Here is a 20013-nt window from a genome sequence, read left to right as displayed (position 1 = left end):
TACGTTTTGCTAGGATACGTTACGATACGTGGCTAGCGGAAAACAGGCTTAAGATTCAGAAGCTATACATTTGAAGTCACAAAAACGGTATGAAAGCTGGAAAACTAACTCAATTCATGAAGCCGCCACGAATGAAAACCCTTACTATTATGATATTGGATAGTCCATTCAAGATGGCATCTCTATACATGATGATGCATACATTGTATATCATAAAGTCTATATCTTCTATTCATTTATGATAAGTAAAAGATCGTTGAATTAAATTGCATCGGCTATATAGTCAAATATTACTATTGAAAGCAGCTTTCATTGATTGTAGTGTGCTAAAAATTAATTAAATACTTCAACACAAGAGTTGGTAGACAGCTTGACGTTAATCCTAAACTGAAAATAACAGGTGGCTGTACAAGTGGCGAATGAGATTAGTGAGAGTTGAAGTGGTTCTTTGAGTCCATTTTAAAAACTTTCTCATGCACTTTATAACCTTTTCTATGTAACTTTTCGTGGTAGCAAAATTTCAGTTGGGTTTAATTAATTACGCGTCAAAACTCAGCAATTAATGAAGAAAAATCTTTTATCGCTGAAAAATCGTTTTAACACGCCATATGTAGTGTGCAAACATCAATATTTTCATTGTGTCGTCTGATTGGTCGGTCTCTTATTCCATCAGTATTCCAACACTTGTGTCGGCTGTAGCACTCAAACCTTTTGTGCAATAAAATCGTAATTCCCTTTTTTAAATATATTATTGGCGAGTAGGATGTGCGCATCGTTTATTAGTAGCTATGCTTGTAACATGTTGAAACAAAAATTATCATTTGAGTAAAAAGAACATTCAATATAACTCCACAATGCTTGCTTGCTTTTGAGGAAGCAGTGACACAATACATTTGGGTTATAGAAGATAAACTGTATGTGGATCATGCTTTCACGCAGAGCAAATTATTTTCAAGTGCTCTGTATGTTAATGTTTTTCGTTGGCCGTTGTCCTTTAGTCTTTGGTAATAAAACAAAGCTTGTTATTGCTGGCATCTATACAAAAACACATAACAGGTCAAGTGAGGAAGTCAATTGCTCTGTTAAACGTGCTTTGGAACTTATAAATAATAGTTCATCTTTGCTAAGAAACTATGATTTGGAAATTGTTTGGAAATACTCCGAGGTATATATTTTATTTACATTGCATTTGTAAGAAAAGATTAGATTGGTAATTAGTGTTAGGATGTTTAAAAATATATTCAATATGTTCATTTAAAGTACAGAGTCCCATGTTTCAAAGACAGTCGACTCAGTCTTCGACTCTTTCAAGTTTCAGCATTCAGTCAAAGAAACCAAAAAGAAACATATACGGTTTTTTGGTAGCATTTATTTCGAAACCAGTGATCTCGAATTACTTAGCTACCATTAACCATATCAAACTTTTTTATCTCCGTTCGTGGCCAAATTGGACTGCACTTTATTTCCAGCCATTCTTAAAAAATGAATGCTAATATAGCTACGGTTTTCCTTATATAACAGTCTTCACTCAAAGTAGGAGCCGTGAGTATCACGCGATCAACAGTTCACAAATTGATTTTTCTTTAGTGTGAAAATGATTATGGGATGAAGGCATTAATGGAACACATCATCGAGTCTCCTCCAAATAAGATAGCTTTCCTTGGACCAGCTTGCTATGCAGCAGCCGAATTTTGGTGTATAGCACTTCGACACTTGAACTTAATTCAGGTAGCCATACAAACTTTCACGTGTGTGTATATGTATTTCTTCCCTTGTTGTCTTCAGTGGGCTTGCGTTATTGGCTATATGTAAGAATAATACAAAAAATATTTACGATGCTTCAAAATACCACACGTTAATTGATTATAAGAAACTGCTCTAATATATAGCTACTGTCACTCCTATAATATACTTGTTAGAATGAATGTTTATGTCGAATCAGTCTTAACCTCCTTTCCAAACAATTTTTCAAACAGATCCCGTTCGGTTTGATGACATCGCGATTTTCAAACAGAAAAAATAAATTTCCCAACATCTGCGTCAATCCGTCAAGAACTCTTGTCAATGTCAAACTGACACTTAAAAAAGTTTTCCGTTGGACTCGTGTTTTCATTGTAGAACAGGTAAGATTAGGATCTGTGAGTTGCATTTCAAATATGATAGTAGCTAAATGTGCTGTGTTTTGAGAACTGATGTAAGGAAATATATTATCATCAACAGGGAAATTGCCCATTGAAAATACATGCTCAGCATATGTCCATCTTTGACTTCATTCTTGCCTCATCAACAAAGTCATTAGCATAAATAGAAGCGTCAATATAAATGTTTTAGCTAGGTCTACCCTACATTCGTTTATTAATCATCTTGTTTTATAACTTGAATTTAAGTTTACAAGATGTCCTTTTTCGGATTATGTTTTATTTTATATCTTATGAAATTGTCGTCCACTAAAGGATTAAAGTGAATATGCCCTTAACTAACGTCTTTTATGTTTTTAGCGTGCTGATGAATTCTGGTTATGTCCAAAAATAACAAAGAAGAAGAAACTCTGCCTGGCTAAAAAAAACGAAGAAATGGTTATTAGTTCTTTAAAGGTAGTTGCACTTAATTAAGAAATAAAAGATGTTTACTGTGTCTGCACAGGCTTATGTAAACCGGGGAGACCTTAGGGAGAACTCAAGAGTGGATCAGTGCAAGCCCGAGACCAAAGGTCAAGGTTTGCACATGCTCGAGAGTTCTCACAAACGTCTTCGAGGTTTGCATAAGCCAGTGAAAACACGAAAAACACCTTTTATTTCTTTTATAAAATAACAATAATGCGAAAAAGATTTTTCCTCTAAAATATATTCATGATCAATTTGCAAATTCTCTTTGACTGATTGATTGCTTTGACTGATTTGATTGGTTGAGCTCAGATGTGTTTTGCACAGGTTAATGCAAACACGGCTATAGACCAATCAACGCACGCCTTTTATTGTTTTTATTTTACAATTCTCTATACTTACGAGTATACATACACCAACGATTGTAAATTTCAGCAGAAATATAGAAAAGCCAAAAAATCATTATTCAAGGCAGGTGGAGCTGTGAAAACCTATGTTTGTTCTCCTATGTTTGTTGACAAAAACTACACCATCAATGTGTTCTTGTTTGGGAAGTTCCCTAAAAACCAAGTTCAATAGCTTGCCGGCAACAGCAGCCATGAAAATAGCTACTATAAGAGAATCAGTCAGGGGTAGGATTTTAAAAAAATGGTATCGTAATTTGGACATTAAGAATTCGTTACGCTTTGGCCAACAAATTATCTGAAACTTTATTAGGTTAAAAAATTTTTGCTTTATTTCATCCAATTTTTTAATTGCTTTGTTAATGTGTGATTTTCCCGCGAAGCTATTTCCAAAGTGCTTGTCGGTAACCCAATTTTAATCCTAAAAATTTGATAGTTCTCTCGACAATTATACAGTCAGATGAACCATTGAAAGCTCGTGATTTTTTGCACAAAAAGTTCTTGCAAACCTTGCACGCTAACGAAGTTAGGCACGTTTCCCAACTGTTAAAACTTGTTTTTTAACTATAAGAAGTTGCTTTTTTCTTAAAGGAAAGTGATGCTAGAATTATAGTTCTAAATATGGCACAATCACACGCTGAGAAATTTTTATGTGAGGTTAGTGTCATATTTTAAAATTTAACGAGCTCAATCGCCCGTTTTCTGCCATCATGCATTTGAAATATTTTAAATCTCGGTCATTTTGTATCACGTGACCACTCATGTTCCCCAGGACTATACTTTTGAATAAAAACATAATTTCGTCTTTTAAGGTAAATATATATCTCTTCTTCATTATTTTTTCGTAGGCTTTTAAAAGAAGTTTTAATGATTCTGAGACTGTGTGGATACTGCACAATTCATGCAAAACAAAAACGTGGGCCTTAGAAAATACCAGCTGTACAGTTGACGATGTGAAACAATTCGCTAAGAACTTGCTTTATATTGGTCGTGATTGTGACTTTAAATGGAAAGGGAACAATATAGGCAAGGTAAAGAGAAGCTGCAAATCGTTCTTCATAATGTTGTCATGATTCAAACTAGTTTGACGTACCATGTAAATTCATACTGAATACTGATTAGCAAGTTTCTTATCGCTTTGAACAGTATGTTTGTCATGATGTATAACTATCGAGTATTTCTTAAAAACTTAAAAGAACAGCTTTTGTGGAAACCAAAATTCACTTCTATTAATAATGAAGACAAAGAAGAATGACAGGGGAAGTAATGTTTGAAACGGATGCAAGTTAAAAATTAAATATAATAGGATATCATTCTTCATCGTGTCCATTATAAATAGAAGTAGATTTTAGCCAAAATTCATCGTGTCATTTATTTTTAGATATCTTTATTTTGGTTTTCAACAGTTCTTTTAAGAACTACACAATTTTCATTCACCATGACAAAATATGCTATTCATAGCAATATTTATGAGTTTTTAACTGACCACAACCAAATTTTTGCTTTATCAACTTTCTTTCTTGTCACTGAAGTCCTTTTTCTGACTGTCATTTTAAACATTAAAAGGCGATATATTGACAGACGTCTAAATGACAAATATTTCATTACAACAAAACAGAATCAGATAGCTATCTATAAATAAAATAGCCAGGAATCAAACCAGATGCTGAAAATACAAACAATTATGTAAGAAATCCGTTTCCTGCATACAAGTAGCCCACAAACAGTTTTATCTTTTGAGGTAACAACAATGGAAAAGAAAAATTGCCGAGAAGCTGAGAATAATTACGCTTATCATGCAATTGAACTCCTTGCACAAGCTTTGAACGGTACTGAAGAAGAGCTAGAACGTGTCAATGAATCGCTGAAAGAGTTCACATACGCTTCATCTCATATCACTGCGATCATTTTGAGAAAGTTGGAAAGTTTGACAGTGGTTGTAAAAATCTGTATTTGTGCCATATTTTCTTATGTGTGCCACAACAAGGGCTTTTTTTTAATAATCTTTTATTCAATTTTTTTCAGGGAAACAATGCAAAATTGTGGATAAAACAGATGCAAAGTAAATTTATAACTGTTTTGAAAATATTTGTGTTCTTTATGCAAACCTTGTGCATTTCAGAAACAAAAAATTTCTATTAAATTATATAAAATTCTAAGTCCATGTATTAGGAGCCTCAAAGCTTTTTACTTAAAGAAACTCTCCATTTCGTAGGTTTTAGTTCGATCCAATACAGCTCTTTTTAATCTTTATGTCATGGCTTCAACCTTCCCAATTCCCTTCTTCACCTAAAAAATTCTTCTTGAAGTGCTGAATTTACGATTTAACTTGTCGTACTGACCAATGAGTAAAGCCGTCTTTAAAGATTGTTTATTATTAGCTGAGTTTTGGCAATTTGTGTTTACTTAATCATTAATTATATAATCTGTTATAGATAACACATTCGTAAAGATTGCTTGGTGCGAAAATAAACGAAAGAAATGCAAAGATCTAAATAATGCCGTGTGGGCAGGTAAATGAGATGAATTAATTCGTGGTAGGTGGCGAAGTAAATTTTACCGAATTTTTATTTTTGCATACGTCTTTTTCAGTTATTTTAAGCCTGGACACTTTATCTAAACATTAAAAAAAACACTCTTTTTAGTTAAAATTTTAAGATCCAATTTATTAATACAAATCTTCAACAATTTAAAAAACACCAGCATGGTATAACGGCAGTATCGAGTGGCTAGTTGTTGATTTCGTGACTTTTGCAAAACGTTTGTGATTTTCATAAAGGAGGAGTTTTGCCTTCAGACGGAAAACATGAAGAATTCATTCCATGCATTTCAAAAGAAGTATTTTGGTCAGCAACAGGAGCATCAATCGTCGGCATTTTAACAGCTATATTTTTTCTCTGGATAAACAACAGGAAATCTTCACAGCAGTACGAGTACTTAATCTTGAACTTTATTTTAGCCTCAAATAATGCAATCTTGAAAATGCAATGTGAACCAAACTTATCAATTTAAGCCAAGAACTATGCTTTAAACTAGCTATAGAAACACGACAGCTCTCTGAAATTGCCACAGACGTTTTCCATTAGCCATACCTTTGAGTTTATGCTTTTTCAAGGTGTGCATTTTATCTTTGTAGTGTACTCAAGATGTCTACGCCACCATTAAATAATCTCATGCTGCTTGGAGCAGTTCTTGCATACATTTTTATTCCAATAAACGGAATGACGAAATGTACCAAGAAAAGATTGTCTTTTAACACTTCTGTTTGCAAGGTTCTGTCTTCTTCTTTCTTGCGTAACTAAAGAATGACATTTAGTACAGACTACAGTTCGACGTTGTTTTCTAATGAGAAAGAGATGGTAAATGTGATATCAGGGAACTGACGGATGATGCATACTATTCCAATGAATGTGTTGAAACAAAATTTCATGAATATTTTGTAAATTTATTTTGCACGAACTTTGAAATCAAAATAACATTCTTACTTTTCTTACGAGCCAACAGGTGGAAGTTTTCCTGATGACCATCGCTTTTTCCTTGTTGTTTGGTGCAATTTTTATGAAAACATGGAGAATCTACAGAATATTTACGAATACAAAACTTTCCAAAAAGGTAAAATGAAAATTGGATGCATGATTTAACAATCGTCCTTCATGAAATCTCCATGAAGATGTAAAGAGAGTGAGAAGTTGCTCAGTGCAAGAGTCTCGTGACTTTGTCACGTGACTCACATCTGTAATAACTTAGATTTGGCAGCGGTATTTTTTCATGCGTTACTTAGCAATTGTCTACATCATCTGATAACTGTGAGTCCTTTTAGTTGTAGTACACCTTACGACTTTATTGTGATATACCTGTGACCAACTAATTCAACAACAACAAGCATCAAAGACAAATTGACAACCATATTGAAGTACCTTTGTACTCTGTGCAACATGGTTTGATTGGATTTGAAAATTTTAAAAAATTCTGCAACTTGGGAATAAGATTGTAAGCAGTTGAGGTGCTTTTGTCAGCAACAAAGTTTAACGATGATCTACTGTCGGCGATCTAAAAAATTAAGAAATAAACTCTTGTTAGTCAATGATCAATTATAAGGTGCTAAAGCGTTCTCAAAGCTTAACAAACACCTTTTGTGGTGATTGCTACGTTATTTTATACTCTGTTAAGAATCAGCGATTGAAATTTACGTTTTGAATTCTTTTCCAGCTGCGGTTTTTGACCAACAAATATTTGATAATGATGGTGGCTTTATTGGTTCTCTTTGATTTGTTGTACTTATTTTCATGGAACTTCATACATCCTTTAGAAGATAATGTAACGAAACATGTTCTTCCTCGTGAGGTAAAGACTATAATCTGCGATATGGTGCTTTACATGTTTGTAGATGTAGATCGTCCAGGTTGGTATAGTCCTGAGAAGGACTGTTTTTGTTGTTGTTGACTGACGTTTCGACAACCTTAGCGGTAGTCATCTTCAGAGTCAAAAGTCATCTTCAGAGTCAAAGTGGTAGTCATCTTCAAAGTCATTTGACTCTGAAGATGACTACCGCTAAGGTTGTCGAAACGTCAGTCATCGACAACAAAAACAGTCCTTCTCAGGACTATACCAACCTGGACGATCTACATCTACAAACATGTAACGATACTCCCGGGTTCAAACCATTTACTTTATTACGAGATGGTGCTTTATGATCTACAGGAAACTGAAACTTTTCACATGATTGAACATCATCAACCAATCAAGTCCTCCATCAACACTTATTAAATGACAAAGCCAATAAATTTAGATCACAGAAACTACTTTCGTGGAATGTCCCATACCATAAAAGCGCGTATTTTATTCAAAAAATATTTTACAGATTTTCCTTGTCAAAAAATCGTAATTTACTTATCTTCACTTATTATCTTGACAGCACAAAAAAGCCTCCAAAAAAAATTTGTTTATCCACGAGTGCACATCTTCCTACTTTGAAAAATGGTATACAGGTCTTATGCTTTACAAAGGTCTGCTCATCGTCTTTGGAATCTTCATCACTTGGGAGACTCGAAACGTTTCGTTTCCTGGTTTGAATGATTCCAAGTACATTGGCATGTGTGTATACAACATTTTCATGACGACTGTCGTCATTTTGCCGCTCAAGATGTTGGCCTTCGAGACTGACGTTAATATTAGTTACATTATTCTTACTTCAAGTATCCTGTTGTGCACGACTCTAACTCTGGTTCTTATGTTCTTCCCAAAGGTGAAGCTAATCTTATCAGTGTGTTTCACACATGTATATCCGTGGAATCTTTCAATATGAGTGATTGTGAAATTTAGGAAGCGTGTGAAAAGCGTGAAATTTAGTTGAGTCGTTTCAACTATAATTGCATATGATATTTTTAAACTTTTCCAACTTTTTTTTGTTTTGAAATTTTTGTCAGTGTAGATTTATCCAGGAAAGACGCCGAATGAGACTTCAAAAGCAACGACACTAAACATTAAGAACGGAGTTGTTGTCATGGAGGAAGTTGCTCATGTGCCGAAATCCTCGCTACCAGAAAAAAATCATTGAAGTGTTCGATTGCATTTTGGAGAATCTAGTCGATAGCTAATTCTTACTTTTCTGTGATTTGTAGTTAAACATTTACTGAAGTCGCTATTTGCTTGAAATAATGAAAGTCTGCATAATATGGTAGATTACAATGCACATGGTACTTAATACCACGTTGTTAATAACATAGAATTATACCATTAAAAAAACAAAACTCACTACTTTGTTCTTATAATACTAGACTTTGCGTTTGCATCAGCAGGGCCATCAAGATGGAATTGAGGTGATCCAAATATGTGACTACGTTTTAGGGCATTTGGAGAAAGTGGGACTGTTGTTTTCCAAAACAACTTGGTAAATTATTCGGTGAGGTGGTGTACTGCAGCTTGTCCGTGACTGCAACTTTTTGATGGGCTTTATAAGTACAGGTTTTTTGTAGAATTTCATGGAAAACTTTATTGGTAAATTCCCCCAAGATTTTAACCCGAACTTACAAACAAAGCAAATATGCGAAACAAAACCCCGTGAGCAGTTTAGCATTTCGTTCCCCCTCCTTCCTTACATATAAATCCTATAAATGTGCACCACCCCCTCCCCACATATGAATATTAATTGTTCTAAGTTCAGCTGAAAGAAATCACGCGGGCACATAAGATATTATAATTATTCTCTCGCTTTGCAGTTAGTACATCAACATCACTGTAGCTAACTTTATGATCAAGTTGATTGCGTACAACACTCTTGCTTCTTTGTGAAGGCACCAACCTGACTGCCAGCACTCCACTCCCAAACCTAGCCCTTCCCCACTCCCAAACCTAACCCTTCCCCTTCCTCCCAAACCTAACCCTTCCCTTTCCCTCCCAAACCTAACCCTTCCCCCCGTCCAGCCAGAACTCCATGACTTGATTGAATTCACTCAAGACAAATGAAAGGGTTCAACGTCACGACGTTTAATTGCAGCACTTTGTAGGCGAATGGAAATAGCACAAAAATGCAAACAAATTATACTCAACTGAGCATATTTATGCGAAACAAAGTAATCTACGAAGATTTTGTTTATAGATACACTAGAAGGATAACAGTCAAAATGTTCAAGAATTTGTATTTGCTAATCTTTAGTTTATTGTGTATATTAATGTTTAACTCGCGTTTCAATCATTGCCAAATTTACTAATCTATTTTTATGAAAGAAGTAAGCTACGACGTTAAATCGTCGATTGATGCTATGATGTTCTAGAAAATCGCTGTTGCTTGATTATTATTGCTGAGTGCGTGAATTTCTTTTAAATTCCACAAGTGTGTCATGTGGCAATTAAACCATTAATGTCTCTGAGTAATTCGAATTTCCCTAAGGACCAATGTATTTTTCTCCACAAATTAAAGCCAAGAGATCAATGATACCATTTGCCTCAGCATTTTTCTTTGATCAATTGGAGCCCCCAAAGCGAATATCTTTATGCTAACATAATTGTCGCAGACCAGAGTGCCAGAGCCAATGAATTAAATACTTTCCAGTCGTTTCGCCCGGATTCCCGCTGTGATTTGCATATAAATTTATTCACAGCTTGTCTTACATACACATACATAGGCCATTTCTCGAAAGGGTGTGTGGTGAAAATTCCACATTTCAGCATAGTCTTTTCGCGTGGCCTGTAAAGCTAAAAAATGTCGGAATACATGATTTACGCGTCCGAGATCTCGGCTACAAACTTGCCGAATGTCGAGATGTGGGGAAAGAGCGATCCGCTGTGTGTTATAGAATTTCAAGGTACGTTAATTTTGATGTGTTTGTACAAGTAATATAAAATTTTCGTTGGTCGTTTTGCATTCAAAGATATAAACGTCCTTATAGCAAATGATAAGTCACTTCTTTTGTGGAAATAACATGTTTGATGTGTGCAACATTTTGCCTGACCAATTTTAAAACGACGTTGAGATTTGAAGTATTGAGTGCTCATTTGATTTCCAGTCGGCAACAAACACCTATATATACTCCCAAAGAACTTCGGTAATTGTTATTTCTATCTTATTTGAAACAAACCCTGGAATAATTTGCAACATAGAACCGTGTCACAAACGAAATACTCGGCGTTGTCTTGGAATTATTTTCGGTGATGTTAAGGTAGATAAATATTTGCCGTCACACAATGATGCATATTTGCTGAGTCGTTTAGCTCTTAGCATGCCACCAGGTAGAGCATTATATTTGATAGGTAGGTTAATATTTGATAGGTTTTTCGAATCAGGGTACTGACGCCGTTCAAAACGAATAGGTCATTTTCATTTCGCAGTTTGGCTATGATTTAACCGTTGACACGTAGTTTCATTTCAAAAACAATCATTATTACAACACACAAATATTGAATTTTTTTATATGAAAGACAATATCATTTGGCTAACTACTGCGCTTGTAATCTCAATCGCTTTGGGTAATCTTATTTCTTTATGGACCTTCGACCCTAGGAATAATCTTCTGCAAAGACGCATGTTCGTGCACTGCTAAATGCAAATATTCTATTGCTTCGTAAACAATTCATTCTGGAATGTTGAAGTACAAACTTGCAGAAATCCATGAGTCTGGTATCCTGATCGCGGGCTGTTGTTGATCGTTCTTATAAATTGAAATTGCTCATTCGAATACAATACAATATATATAGATATTTTTATACATTCAATTGCAATTGCAAAATTATGATCTATCTGCCATCAAGGCAACTAACATGAACCAGTCAAACTGTGCCTGATCAAATCATTCCTCAATTTCAATGAGGCAGCATTGCTTAAATGAATTTCAAACTCTCGAAACAATCGCCAATAGCTATTTCAAAATACAAATGCTATGTTAAGTTGTGAAAGTACAGTGGAAAAGCTGACACATATTCTTATATCCCTGCAATGCAAATTCTCTTGTGTTCACATACTGTGAAACAATAGATTTGAGACAAATAAATAATTATAACATTTTGAAATTTACATAGCACGACTTTAATTTGTGAGCTGGCCACACTGTGAAAGAACTTTTTAAAACTATGGCATGTTCTGTTAAACAAATTGATCTTCACAATGTGATGAATTTGAGATTAATTCTGGCAAATTTTCTATTCTTGTATACGACATATTTTCAGATTGATTCTTTTAACTGGCAGTCAATTTGTGTTACATAATTATACGAAAAACGAAAATCAATGTCAAGTTTGTGAATGCTATTCATCGAGTATGTGAATAAACCAAAAACTTGCTTTATTTAGTATCTTCAAAAATGTGAAATTTGTCTGTGAATAAATGCACGTCAAATTGATGTATGATAGTTCAAATTCCAAAACAGGGACTATAATTTGACTGGCATTCTTAAACTTGTGGACAAAATCATTACTTGTATAGTAAAGGTGTCTCCAAAATGTTGAGGGTGCTAGGTTTCTTTTAACTAAACCTACGTAAAAATTGCTATGCTGGTGAAAAGAATTATGTTTAAGTTGATGACGCAATTTCATACGTCATAAATACAGTTTTTTTGCTTTTATTGAGTTGGTGGTTTTTAGACGATCGATTTTAGCGTCTTTACTTTACAATAATCCAAAACTTAATTCCTTGATGATCTTCATTGTAAAATATTTTTCAGGGGAAAAAGGCGAAACTAAGCCCATTGAAAATGAACTAAATCCTGTTTGGCAAGAGGTGGGTTTTCACATAGAAGATTAAACTTGAGAAGGCAAACTTATTTGGGCTCACGCTCGTAAGTTTGCAACTGAAACAAAAGAAAGTTGTTTTTGCTGCATGTTTACTTTCATTTGCACGGTGATTTCTCCAAGCGAAACCTATTTTCTGTATCTTTTAAGAAAATTGAAATTGATCTGAAAGGAAAACCACTATCCGGATCAGACAGTCTGAGCATTAAGATTTATGATCATGAAGTGGTAGGAAAAAACAAGTAAGTTTGTGTGATCAGTTATGGTTTTCCCAATATTTTAGAGAAAATTTGCACAGGAAACTTTCAAACTGGCTAAATTCCTTCGTCAAACTTAGTTACTTCTAGTTTGTGTGATCAGTTATGGTTTATCCCAATATTTTAGAGAAAATTTGCACTGGAAACGTTCAAACTGGCTAAATTCCTTCGTCAAACGTAGTTACTTCTATGCAGTTTGTTTTAAAATTTACAGACTAACGCGATTATTTTTTGCGTTATTGATTTGACTTAAATTGACACTGAATACAAAAACATGAATTGATTATGTTGGTCAATGATTGTCGACTCATAGTCAAAAATAATCTACGGTAGCTATATCAAGAATTCATAAGGATAATAAAATAAAGACTTTGTCGTAGCAGACGTTGATACCTCATGAGTAGTCTGCCCGAAATGCCATAGTGTCTTTTAACTTGAATTAACCAGAATTGTTAGGGTATAGTTTTTTGGTTTTAAACAGTTCGTTTAAGAACTATTGCATTATTGTTTTTTACCAATCACCATGGTATTTGCTCTTTTTGAAACAATTTTTCATAAAGATAGATGTTAGTCAAATTGCCGTTGAAGTTCATAAGTACTGTAAAGCAAAAATTCCGAAAGCACAAAAATTGTAATCTCGCGATGTTTTGTTTCTTCGGAATTTGTTTTTTCTATATTTTTTGAATTGTCGGCTGGACATGGTTTTTCATTAGTACTGAGAGAGCATATCTTTGGGGATTTAAAACAGTGAACTTGCGATTAAAATTATCAAAATTAGCTATTCTATTGTGTGGAACGATCATTCTCTAATGAAAGGCATAAGTGTATTTCTGTATCAGTACTTTCAACTAGTCCATAATGTGGGTTTGAATTAAGTGTTTATTGATCGGTCAACCTAATATGTTTGATTGCTTCATGTTCCTAAATGTTTATAAAAATTGGTTTCCTCTTCGTTTCGTACAAAGATTACTTGGTCAATGCACTGTCAAGCTTAAAGAAATCTTGAAAGGCAAAACCATGACCGTGGCGCAAAAGTTACAGGATAAGAAGGGACAACCTTCAGAGGTTTGTAGTTTTACAAAGTCTCGTTGAATTAAGCTGTACTCAGAAATTACGTCCTGATATATGTGGCTTGGTCGGTATGGAATCCTCTCCTGCATCTGACTGGCATGTTCTGTCTAGGACATATCCAATGACTGCTGACTATATTTATTTCAGGCGCAAGTCAACTGCAAATTGACATACAAATGTCCTGAAGAGAAATCTGCAGCCGGTGGTTCATCAGAGGAAGGTACAGCGGAAGGCGACGAGGATGATGAAGAAGACGAAGAGGGTGACGATGGGGAATCAGGAGAACCTGGGGCACGAGGCAAGAGAAAACGGTAAGATATTTGGAAATAAATATAGCAAGTTATTAAAAATGAAGTCACTGACTGGGTTTGGACTTTCTTATTGCCCCCAAGAAGAGGGAAAAAAAGAAAAAGAAAAGCACACGATCTTCCCAATAAACCTATGGACTTTCAGGTACGTTTACTATTCACGTGTTTCGCTCATGGCCGACTGGACTTGTTTCCAATCCATAGGTCGCGTAGTAAGTTGTGCATGTGGATCTTCTTTGAAAACGTTCCATAGTTCGACTACCTCTTGTACTGGCCTTGCTATGGCTGCCCGTTTATTTTGATCATTGGTGATTTATTATAAGGTCCGCCTAAAAGTTGTTGAAGGTCGTCAGTTGTCTGGTGGAAACATCAACCCTGTTGTTAGAGTGACTGTCGGTGATCAAGTGAAACAGACACGAGTAAAAAAATCTACGAACAGACCTTATTACAACCAGGTATGCAGTAGATTATCGCGGGGTATCCAGAGTTTTGATATGTTAACATTGTACTATTGTACTCAAAAGTGAAAATGTATTACACTTGAGAAGACGAAGGGAAGTCAGTCTAAGGCTCATGACTGTTGATACTGTTTATTCAATTCAAGTGGCTTTCATTTCCCCTTAACTCCTCCGAGATCACCTTCGATGGTTGACTTAAGTCCTGAGGCAGATGAAATGATGATTGTTTTTCAAAACGAGGCTCTTTTATGATTTCAATTCATATTTTCTCCAAATGTATTCAGGAAAATCCTCTCGCTAATATGGGCAAAAGAAGTTGACTTTCTTTACGCGTGAATTTATCTTTAAGCAAAAATTCTAATTGTGACTTGCATTTTGATCTTTTCAACAGACTTTCTATTACAACTTCGGTAACATTACTCCCGACGAGCTCTTCGAAAAGATTGTAAAGTTTGAGGTAATGAATCTGAATGAGCACCAAACACCGTGAACTGTAAAGTCATACACGATAAATTATCGGTTGCTTTTGACTTCTCAATCACTACTACAGTAAATTACTCCCTTCTCAGGTTTTCAACTCTCGCAAGCTCAGATCAGATGCTTTGATCGGCTTCTTCAAGGTACGATAACAAAATTCTTTGGTCAGTTCAATTTTGAAATTTCACATTCAGCTGTATGCTTGCTTCACATTTAGTGTGATGTCGGTCTAATTTACGAGGGGAAAAGTAAGTAACTAAGTCTTTCAGATTACCACTTTAATAAGTAATGAGAAGTGTATGGCTATATATTGTTAAGCAAACAACGTTAAGGATGGAGGGTAAACATGTTTTTTATTCTCTTTGGTTTTAAAATTGCGTTTTTTTAAACTTTTAACTTTTGTTTTCGCCAAGTAATTGAAACATAAAACTTTATCTTGTTTTCAGACCATGCTTTGTTGAGAAAATGGATTTTACTCACGGAACCCGAGCAACCTGAATCTGATACAAAGGTAATTAGCTACAACAGAGGATCTCTTGTGTCTTTCTCGACGCAAGATTAATTTCAATTTTGTATCCTTTCCCCTAACGGATAAAGACTTTCCATACCGTTTTTTCTTCGTACCTGTAAAGTTGTATTTTTCATTTCCAATTTGCCTTTAACAGGCGCCACCAGACGAGGAAAAAAAGGAGTCGACAGCCCTAGGAGGTTCGCCTGCGGTAAGTTTGCATTGCTTTATTTCAGTTGAATTTTTTCTTTGATTTCTCGAGATTTATCCAGCTTACTTAAGCAATAAACCTGAAGAGTGTTGCGACTAGATGATGCAAACTTCCGATTCCGCAGACTAGCTGAGCTCATCATTGTTGGTCGTAGATCGCATTCACCATTTTTCTCGCTCCCAGACTGCTGGACATTGTGCCGCGCGGTACTTGCATTAGGGTAGATAACGTAAACAAATATCGTCACTAGTTCATCGATTCTGTAAATGGATACAGTCACCTCCTGTTTTTCACCGGTGCTGGTATTTTGCAAGATCAAGAAATCTAATTAATAATCTTGGCACCATTTTAATGTTAGAGCACGACCATCTATTATAAGGTCGACTGTCTATGAAATCCAAAGTTGCATCGATTATTAAAGTTGCCCTGAACCATTGATATCGACATACATTTAACACTAACTTTCACTGATATTTTCGATGAATACTCAACAATTTCTTTTATTAATAAAATGATAATGCAGTTACTGTGAATTTACAAGCAAACGCCCGATGAAAGTTTTTTCACGTTTGTTTTTAGGGATATATCAAGACGTCGATGGTGTGTATAGCACCTGGAAACGATCCTCCGGTAAGTAAAGTTTATGTCAGAAAATGCGTTGAATGCCATATTTAACAAATTAGATTACGAACTGTATATTTGTATGATGTAATAGTTGAGGAGGCGAAGCTTGCATTAGTGGAATCATACTAGTATTCTGCATGGTATTCTATTGCAAATGCTTTAATTTGATTGGCTACTGTACTCGCCATCTGAAAAAAACATGGCTGCCGACTCTGCCTTTTTTGACGATAAACCTTGATGGTTTACTTCAAAGGGCAGTTCTAGAGGAGACTAAAGTTGCCACTAAATACGACGTTAAGATATTTAAAGGTAAAATAAAATAAAATCGAAATAAAATTAAGAAACATGCAATGGGCAACAGTCGTTCGCTTTTTAATACAATGTCAACAACAAAAAATGCATGTTAAATACAACGAGTTAAGAAAAATTATAGCAACCCCTTTCTTCATGAATACTAGTATAATTCTACTAAAACAATTAGCGTACTCGCTCTCGATTTCTATGATGGGATCTTTGTTTCTGGCCATTCATGTATTAATATTTTTTCCCTCTAGTCTCTGGATGAAAGTACCAAAGATGACACAGCTGAAGACATCGAAGCGTACGTATTTTTTATTTTGAGAATCTAGCCTTCACCCACCAGACATATAGATTCGAAAATTGCTTTAACTCTGTCGGGGAGCATAGCATTAAAACATTTCCTCCTGTATTGAAAATTACTATAACTCCGTTAGAAAGCATAACATTAGAATATAAACTCCTGGTTTTTTTTATAAGAGCCTCCACTCGATAGTGTTTTTTATCTGCCGGATGATGTTTCCCCGTATCTTCTTCAGTCATTGATCGATGTCAAATAACAAACAAGTGTTTTTCCTTTGTAGTAATTTGCTTCAACCTGCTGGCGTCCAGCTTCGGCCGGCCGTTTTTCGACTCAAAATTTTCAATGCCGAGGAGCTACCTCAGAGTAAGTAGGACAGTTCGATGAGCTCATATTCTTTTCAATGCGCCCGCACATGAGTCGATTGTGTTTGTCTCTTAACGATGATGGCTTACTGTGCGTGTTCATCTTTAGTGGACACATCCATTGGGCAAAGTGTGAAAAAGTTTTTCGGCTTTGGAAAGGTAGTTATTTATCGTGAAAATGAAAAGTGATGATTTTTCTCTTCGCAGTGTGCATGTGTGGTGAAATCTTTTATTTCTTGCAGGATGCGAAAAAAATGGTTGACCCTTTTACGAAATTCTCCTTTGCCGGAAAGTCGGTGCGGAAAAAAAACGAGAATTTGTGTTTTTGTTTACTATGACTTATCTTGAAAGCCGATTCTTCTTCACAGGTTGAATCAGAGATAGAGTACGAAACAGACAACCCACAATTCAACACGATTTTAAGCGTACCATTCCAGGTAGGGTCTTTCCTCATGAATCATATCAGAAAAAAATTGCCAAGAAGCTCTTGAACTCTTGCAGTTACAAAGTGATTTTTCCCTTATAAAGAAAGCCTTTCATTGTGGGCTTTTATGTGATTTTGTCTTGGTAGAAACTTCAATATATATTCAAACCTTTTCATCTTTTAGTTTCCTTCCATGTGCGAGAAGTTGAAGATACAGTGTTATGATTGGTACGTTATCTTCCTTATTGTCTATGACGTCATAGCCGCCATGTTGGTGTATCGATTGAAATGAATTTTAACGAAGTTCTTTTGTTTAGTACACCAACATGGCTGCTTTCTCCATTGTAAAGCCAATCACGGGGAACGAGTGAAACGCTCTTTAAGCGCCCACCATTATACCAGTGACACTCATTAGAAAAAAATACTGAGCGCTTATGACTGAACAAATAAGAACTCCAGTTCATTGAAATCACACGAGAGTTTGAATTGTAAGCAAAACTCTCGTGTTTTTTTTCAGGGACCGAATTACCGGAGATGACATCATTGCAACGACTTTCATACGCATGTCCGAAATCTCTGGCCAGGGAGAAGAAGGTTCGTGCAGTAATATCTATACAGCAAATATAATTAACATAAAAATTATAAATAACACAACGCGTGCGCTGATTGGTTTGTATTGCTAACCGATCTGTGCTCACTCAGTTGAATCAACACAACGCATGCGCTGATTGGTTCGTATTGCTAACCGATCTGTGCTCACTCAGTTGAATCAATACAACGCGTGCGCTGATTGGTTTGTATTGCAAACCGATCTGTGCTCACCCGGTTGAATCAATACAACGCATGCGCTGATTGGTTTGTATTGCTAACCGATCTGTGCTCACCCGGTTGAATCAATATAACGCGTGCGCTGATTGGTTCGTATTACTAACCGATCTGTGCTCACTCAGTTGAATCAATACAACGCGTGCGCTGATTGGTTTGTATTGCAAACCGATCTGTGCTCACCCGGTTGAATCAATACAACGCGTGCGCTGATTGGTTCGTATTGCTAACCGATCTGTGCTCACTCAGTTGAATCAATACAACGCGTGCGCTGATTGGTTTGTATTGCAAACCGATCTGTGCTTACTCAGTTGAATCAATACAACGCGTGCGCTGATGGTTATATTACTAAAGAAATAAAAAATGTTTTCGTGTTTCGTGTAAATTGTTGAGTATGTGTTCAACTTTCGGTCTCGTGTTCGCACTGATCTGCTCTCGAGTTCTCCTCACGTGCAGACTGAGTAAACGCGTTTTATTTCTCAATTTATTCACCAAGTTATAATTAAATAGATTTGTAAATGTCAACACTTAAATAAATTATCATTATCTTTACAGCATATGCAGGTTTCTACATAGTTCGGTCTATTTTTTCAGTTTTTTTCTTCACGAGCTTTGTGTAATGTTAAGTAAAATTTCTTTGTATTTCAAGGTTACCTTCCAGTATTTGGACCTTCTTTTCTAAACATGTACGGTTCACTGCGAGAGTTCTGCGCACTCGGCGACGAATATGAAGATCTGAATAAAGGCATTGTAAGTTCTATCGTGTATTTCCATCATTCAAGCCAAATGAAAAATATTAATTGCAAAGAGTCTTGTCACTATAACAAACACCAATATTTTAAGATCTTGACTTATAAACCTTAACGCAGGTAGTCATACTGACAAAAAAATGCCACAGGTAAACTCCCAAATATCTGATAGAAAATTCTTTCTAAGATAACATATAGAATTTTCATAAATCCCATGTTAAAGTAAATGGTTTGAGCCCGGGACTATCGTTACATGTTTGTAGATGTAGATCGTCCAGGTTGGTATAGTCCTGAGAAGGACTGTTTTTGTTGTTGTTGACTGACGTTTCGACAATCTTAGCGGTAGACATCTTTGGACTCTGAAGATGACTACAGCTAAGGTTGTCGAAACGTCAGTCAACAACAACAAAAACAGTCCTTCTCAGAAATATACCAACCTGGACGAATCCCATGTTATTACGTGTCATATCCTGAAAATAAACTCTCATTTCCTCAAAGTGAGAAATAAAGCATTGCGTAGCACGCTGCATCAGAATTTATTTTTGTCTCAGGTCTATCACAATTGGCAAACAGTTTAGTTGACGTAGGACTCTGTTTGCTGAGATAAATAGTTCATGCGTTTTTCGGGTTTTGAAGCGATTGAGCAAGTGTTTTCGCTCTATGATTCTCTTCCAACTAAATACTACAGGGCGAAGGAGTTTCGTACCGCGGCCGTATACTTGTGCAGCTGGAGACATTGTTAGACGCCGAGATTGAAGACGAGGTTGCACCAATTCCCGCGGAGGACGTCGCCCTTGTTCAACCTTTCTTGAGGCGCCGCAAATACAAACTTTATGCTTGTTTCATGGAGGCGACAATGATCTCCGTAGATGATTCACCTGTAGAATTTGAAGTTAGCATTGGTATGTC

General features: G+C 35.7%; 2 protein-coding genes across 6 annotated transcripts in view; both read left to right on the top strand.

Annotated features, from left to right (window-relative positions):
- Positions 1 to 699: 699 nt before the first annotated feature.
- Positions 700 to 8761, top strand: LOC124444714 (gamma-aminobutyric acid type B receptor subunit 2-like). 3 transcript variants are annotated; one of them, XM_046995349.1, is made up of 15 exons: positions 700 to 1165; positions 1588 to 1728; positions 1977 to 2123; positions 2499 to 2594; positions 3599 to 3664; positions 3856 to 4038; positions 4749 to 4940; positions 5033 to 5069; positions 5443 to 5520; positions 5787 to 5940; positions 6144 to 6279; positions 6512 to 6619; positions 7217 to 7351; positions 7923 to 8252; positions 8439 to 8761. In XM_046995349.1, the coding sequence occupies exons 1-15, from the start codon at positions 917 to 919 to the stop codon at positions 8562 to 8564; spliced, it is 2178 nt and encodes a 725-aa protein (XP_046851305.1). In that variant the 5' UTR covers positions 700 to 916; the 3' UTR covers positions 8565 to 8761. The 3 variants fall into 3 exon arrangements, with proteins under 3 accessions (XP_046851305.1, XP_046851306.1, XP_046851304.1); XM_046995350.1 differs by having other exon boundaries at positions 4749 to 4943; positions 5787 to 5934; XM_046995348.1 differs by having other exon boundaries at positions 4749 to 4943.
- Positions 8762 to 10091: 1330 nt separating this feature from the next.
- LOC124444679 (myoferlin-like) overlaps positions 10092 to 20013 on the top strand; it is a 31981-nt gene continuing 22059 nt past the window's right edge. For 2 of the 3 annotated variants that reach the window (XM_046995306.1, XM_046995303.1), the window contains exons 1-22: positions 10092 to 10311; positions 12163 to 12218; positions 12380 to 12471; positions 13452 to 13551; positions 13705 to 13868; positions 13950 to 14010; positions 14189 to 14320; positions 14715 to 14780; positions 14893 to 14943; positions 15018 to 15048; positions 15247 to 15311; positions 15466 to 15519; positions 16099 to 16149; positions 16698 to 16744; positions 17025 to 17107; positions 17216 to 17265; positions 17349 to 17402; positions 17475 to 17543; positions 17715 to 17758; positions 18048 to 18124; positions 19005 to 19105; positions 19793 to 20006. In XM_046995306.1, the coding sequence (XP_046851262.1) occupies positions 10209 to 10311; positions 12163 to 12218; positions 12380 to 12471; positions 13452 to 13551; positions 13705 to 13868; positions 13950 to 14010; positions 14189 to 14320; positions 14715 to 14780; positions 14893 to 14943; positions 15018 to 15048; positions 15247 to 15311; positions 15466 to 15519; positions 16099 to 16149; positions 16698 to 16744; positions 17025 to 17107; positions 17216 to 17265; positions 17349 to 17402; positions 17475 to 17543; positions 17715 to 17758; positions 18048 to 18124; positions 19005 to 19105; positions 19793 to 20006 (1765 nt within the window). In that variant the 5' untranslated portion in view covers positions 10092 to 10208. The remainder of the gene's footprint in view (positions 10312 to 12162; positions 12219 to 12379; positions 12472 to 13451; positions 13552 to 13704; positions 13869 to 13949; positions 14011 to 14188; positions 14321 to 14714; positions 14781 to 14892; positions 14944 to 15017; positions 15049 to 15246; positions 15312 to 15465; positions 15520 to 16098; positions 16150 to 16697; positions 16745 to 17024; positions 17108 to 17215; positions 17266 to 17348; positions 17403 to 17474; positions 17544 to 17714; positions 17759 to 18047; positions 18125 to 19004; positions 19106 to 19792; positions 20007 to 20013) is intronic. The other variant, XM_046995304.1, reaches the window with a different exon arrangement.

The sequence above is a fragment of the Xenia sp. Carnegie-2017 genome, unplaced genomic scaffold, assembly GCF_021976095.1.
Source record: "Xenia sp. Carnegie-2017 unplaced genomic scaffold, XeniaSp_v1 HiC_scaffold_21, whole genome shotgun sequence".
Classification (NCBI taxonomy): Eukaryota; Metazoa; Cnidaria; class Anthozoa; order Malacalcyonacea; family Xeniidae; genus Xenia; species Xenia sp. Carnegie-2017.
Note: the sequence above shows the minus strand (reverse complement) of the source record. Positions and strands in the feature narration are given on the sequence as shown.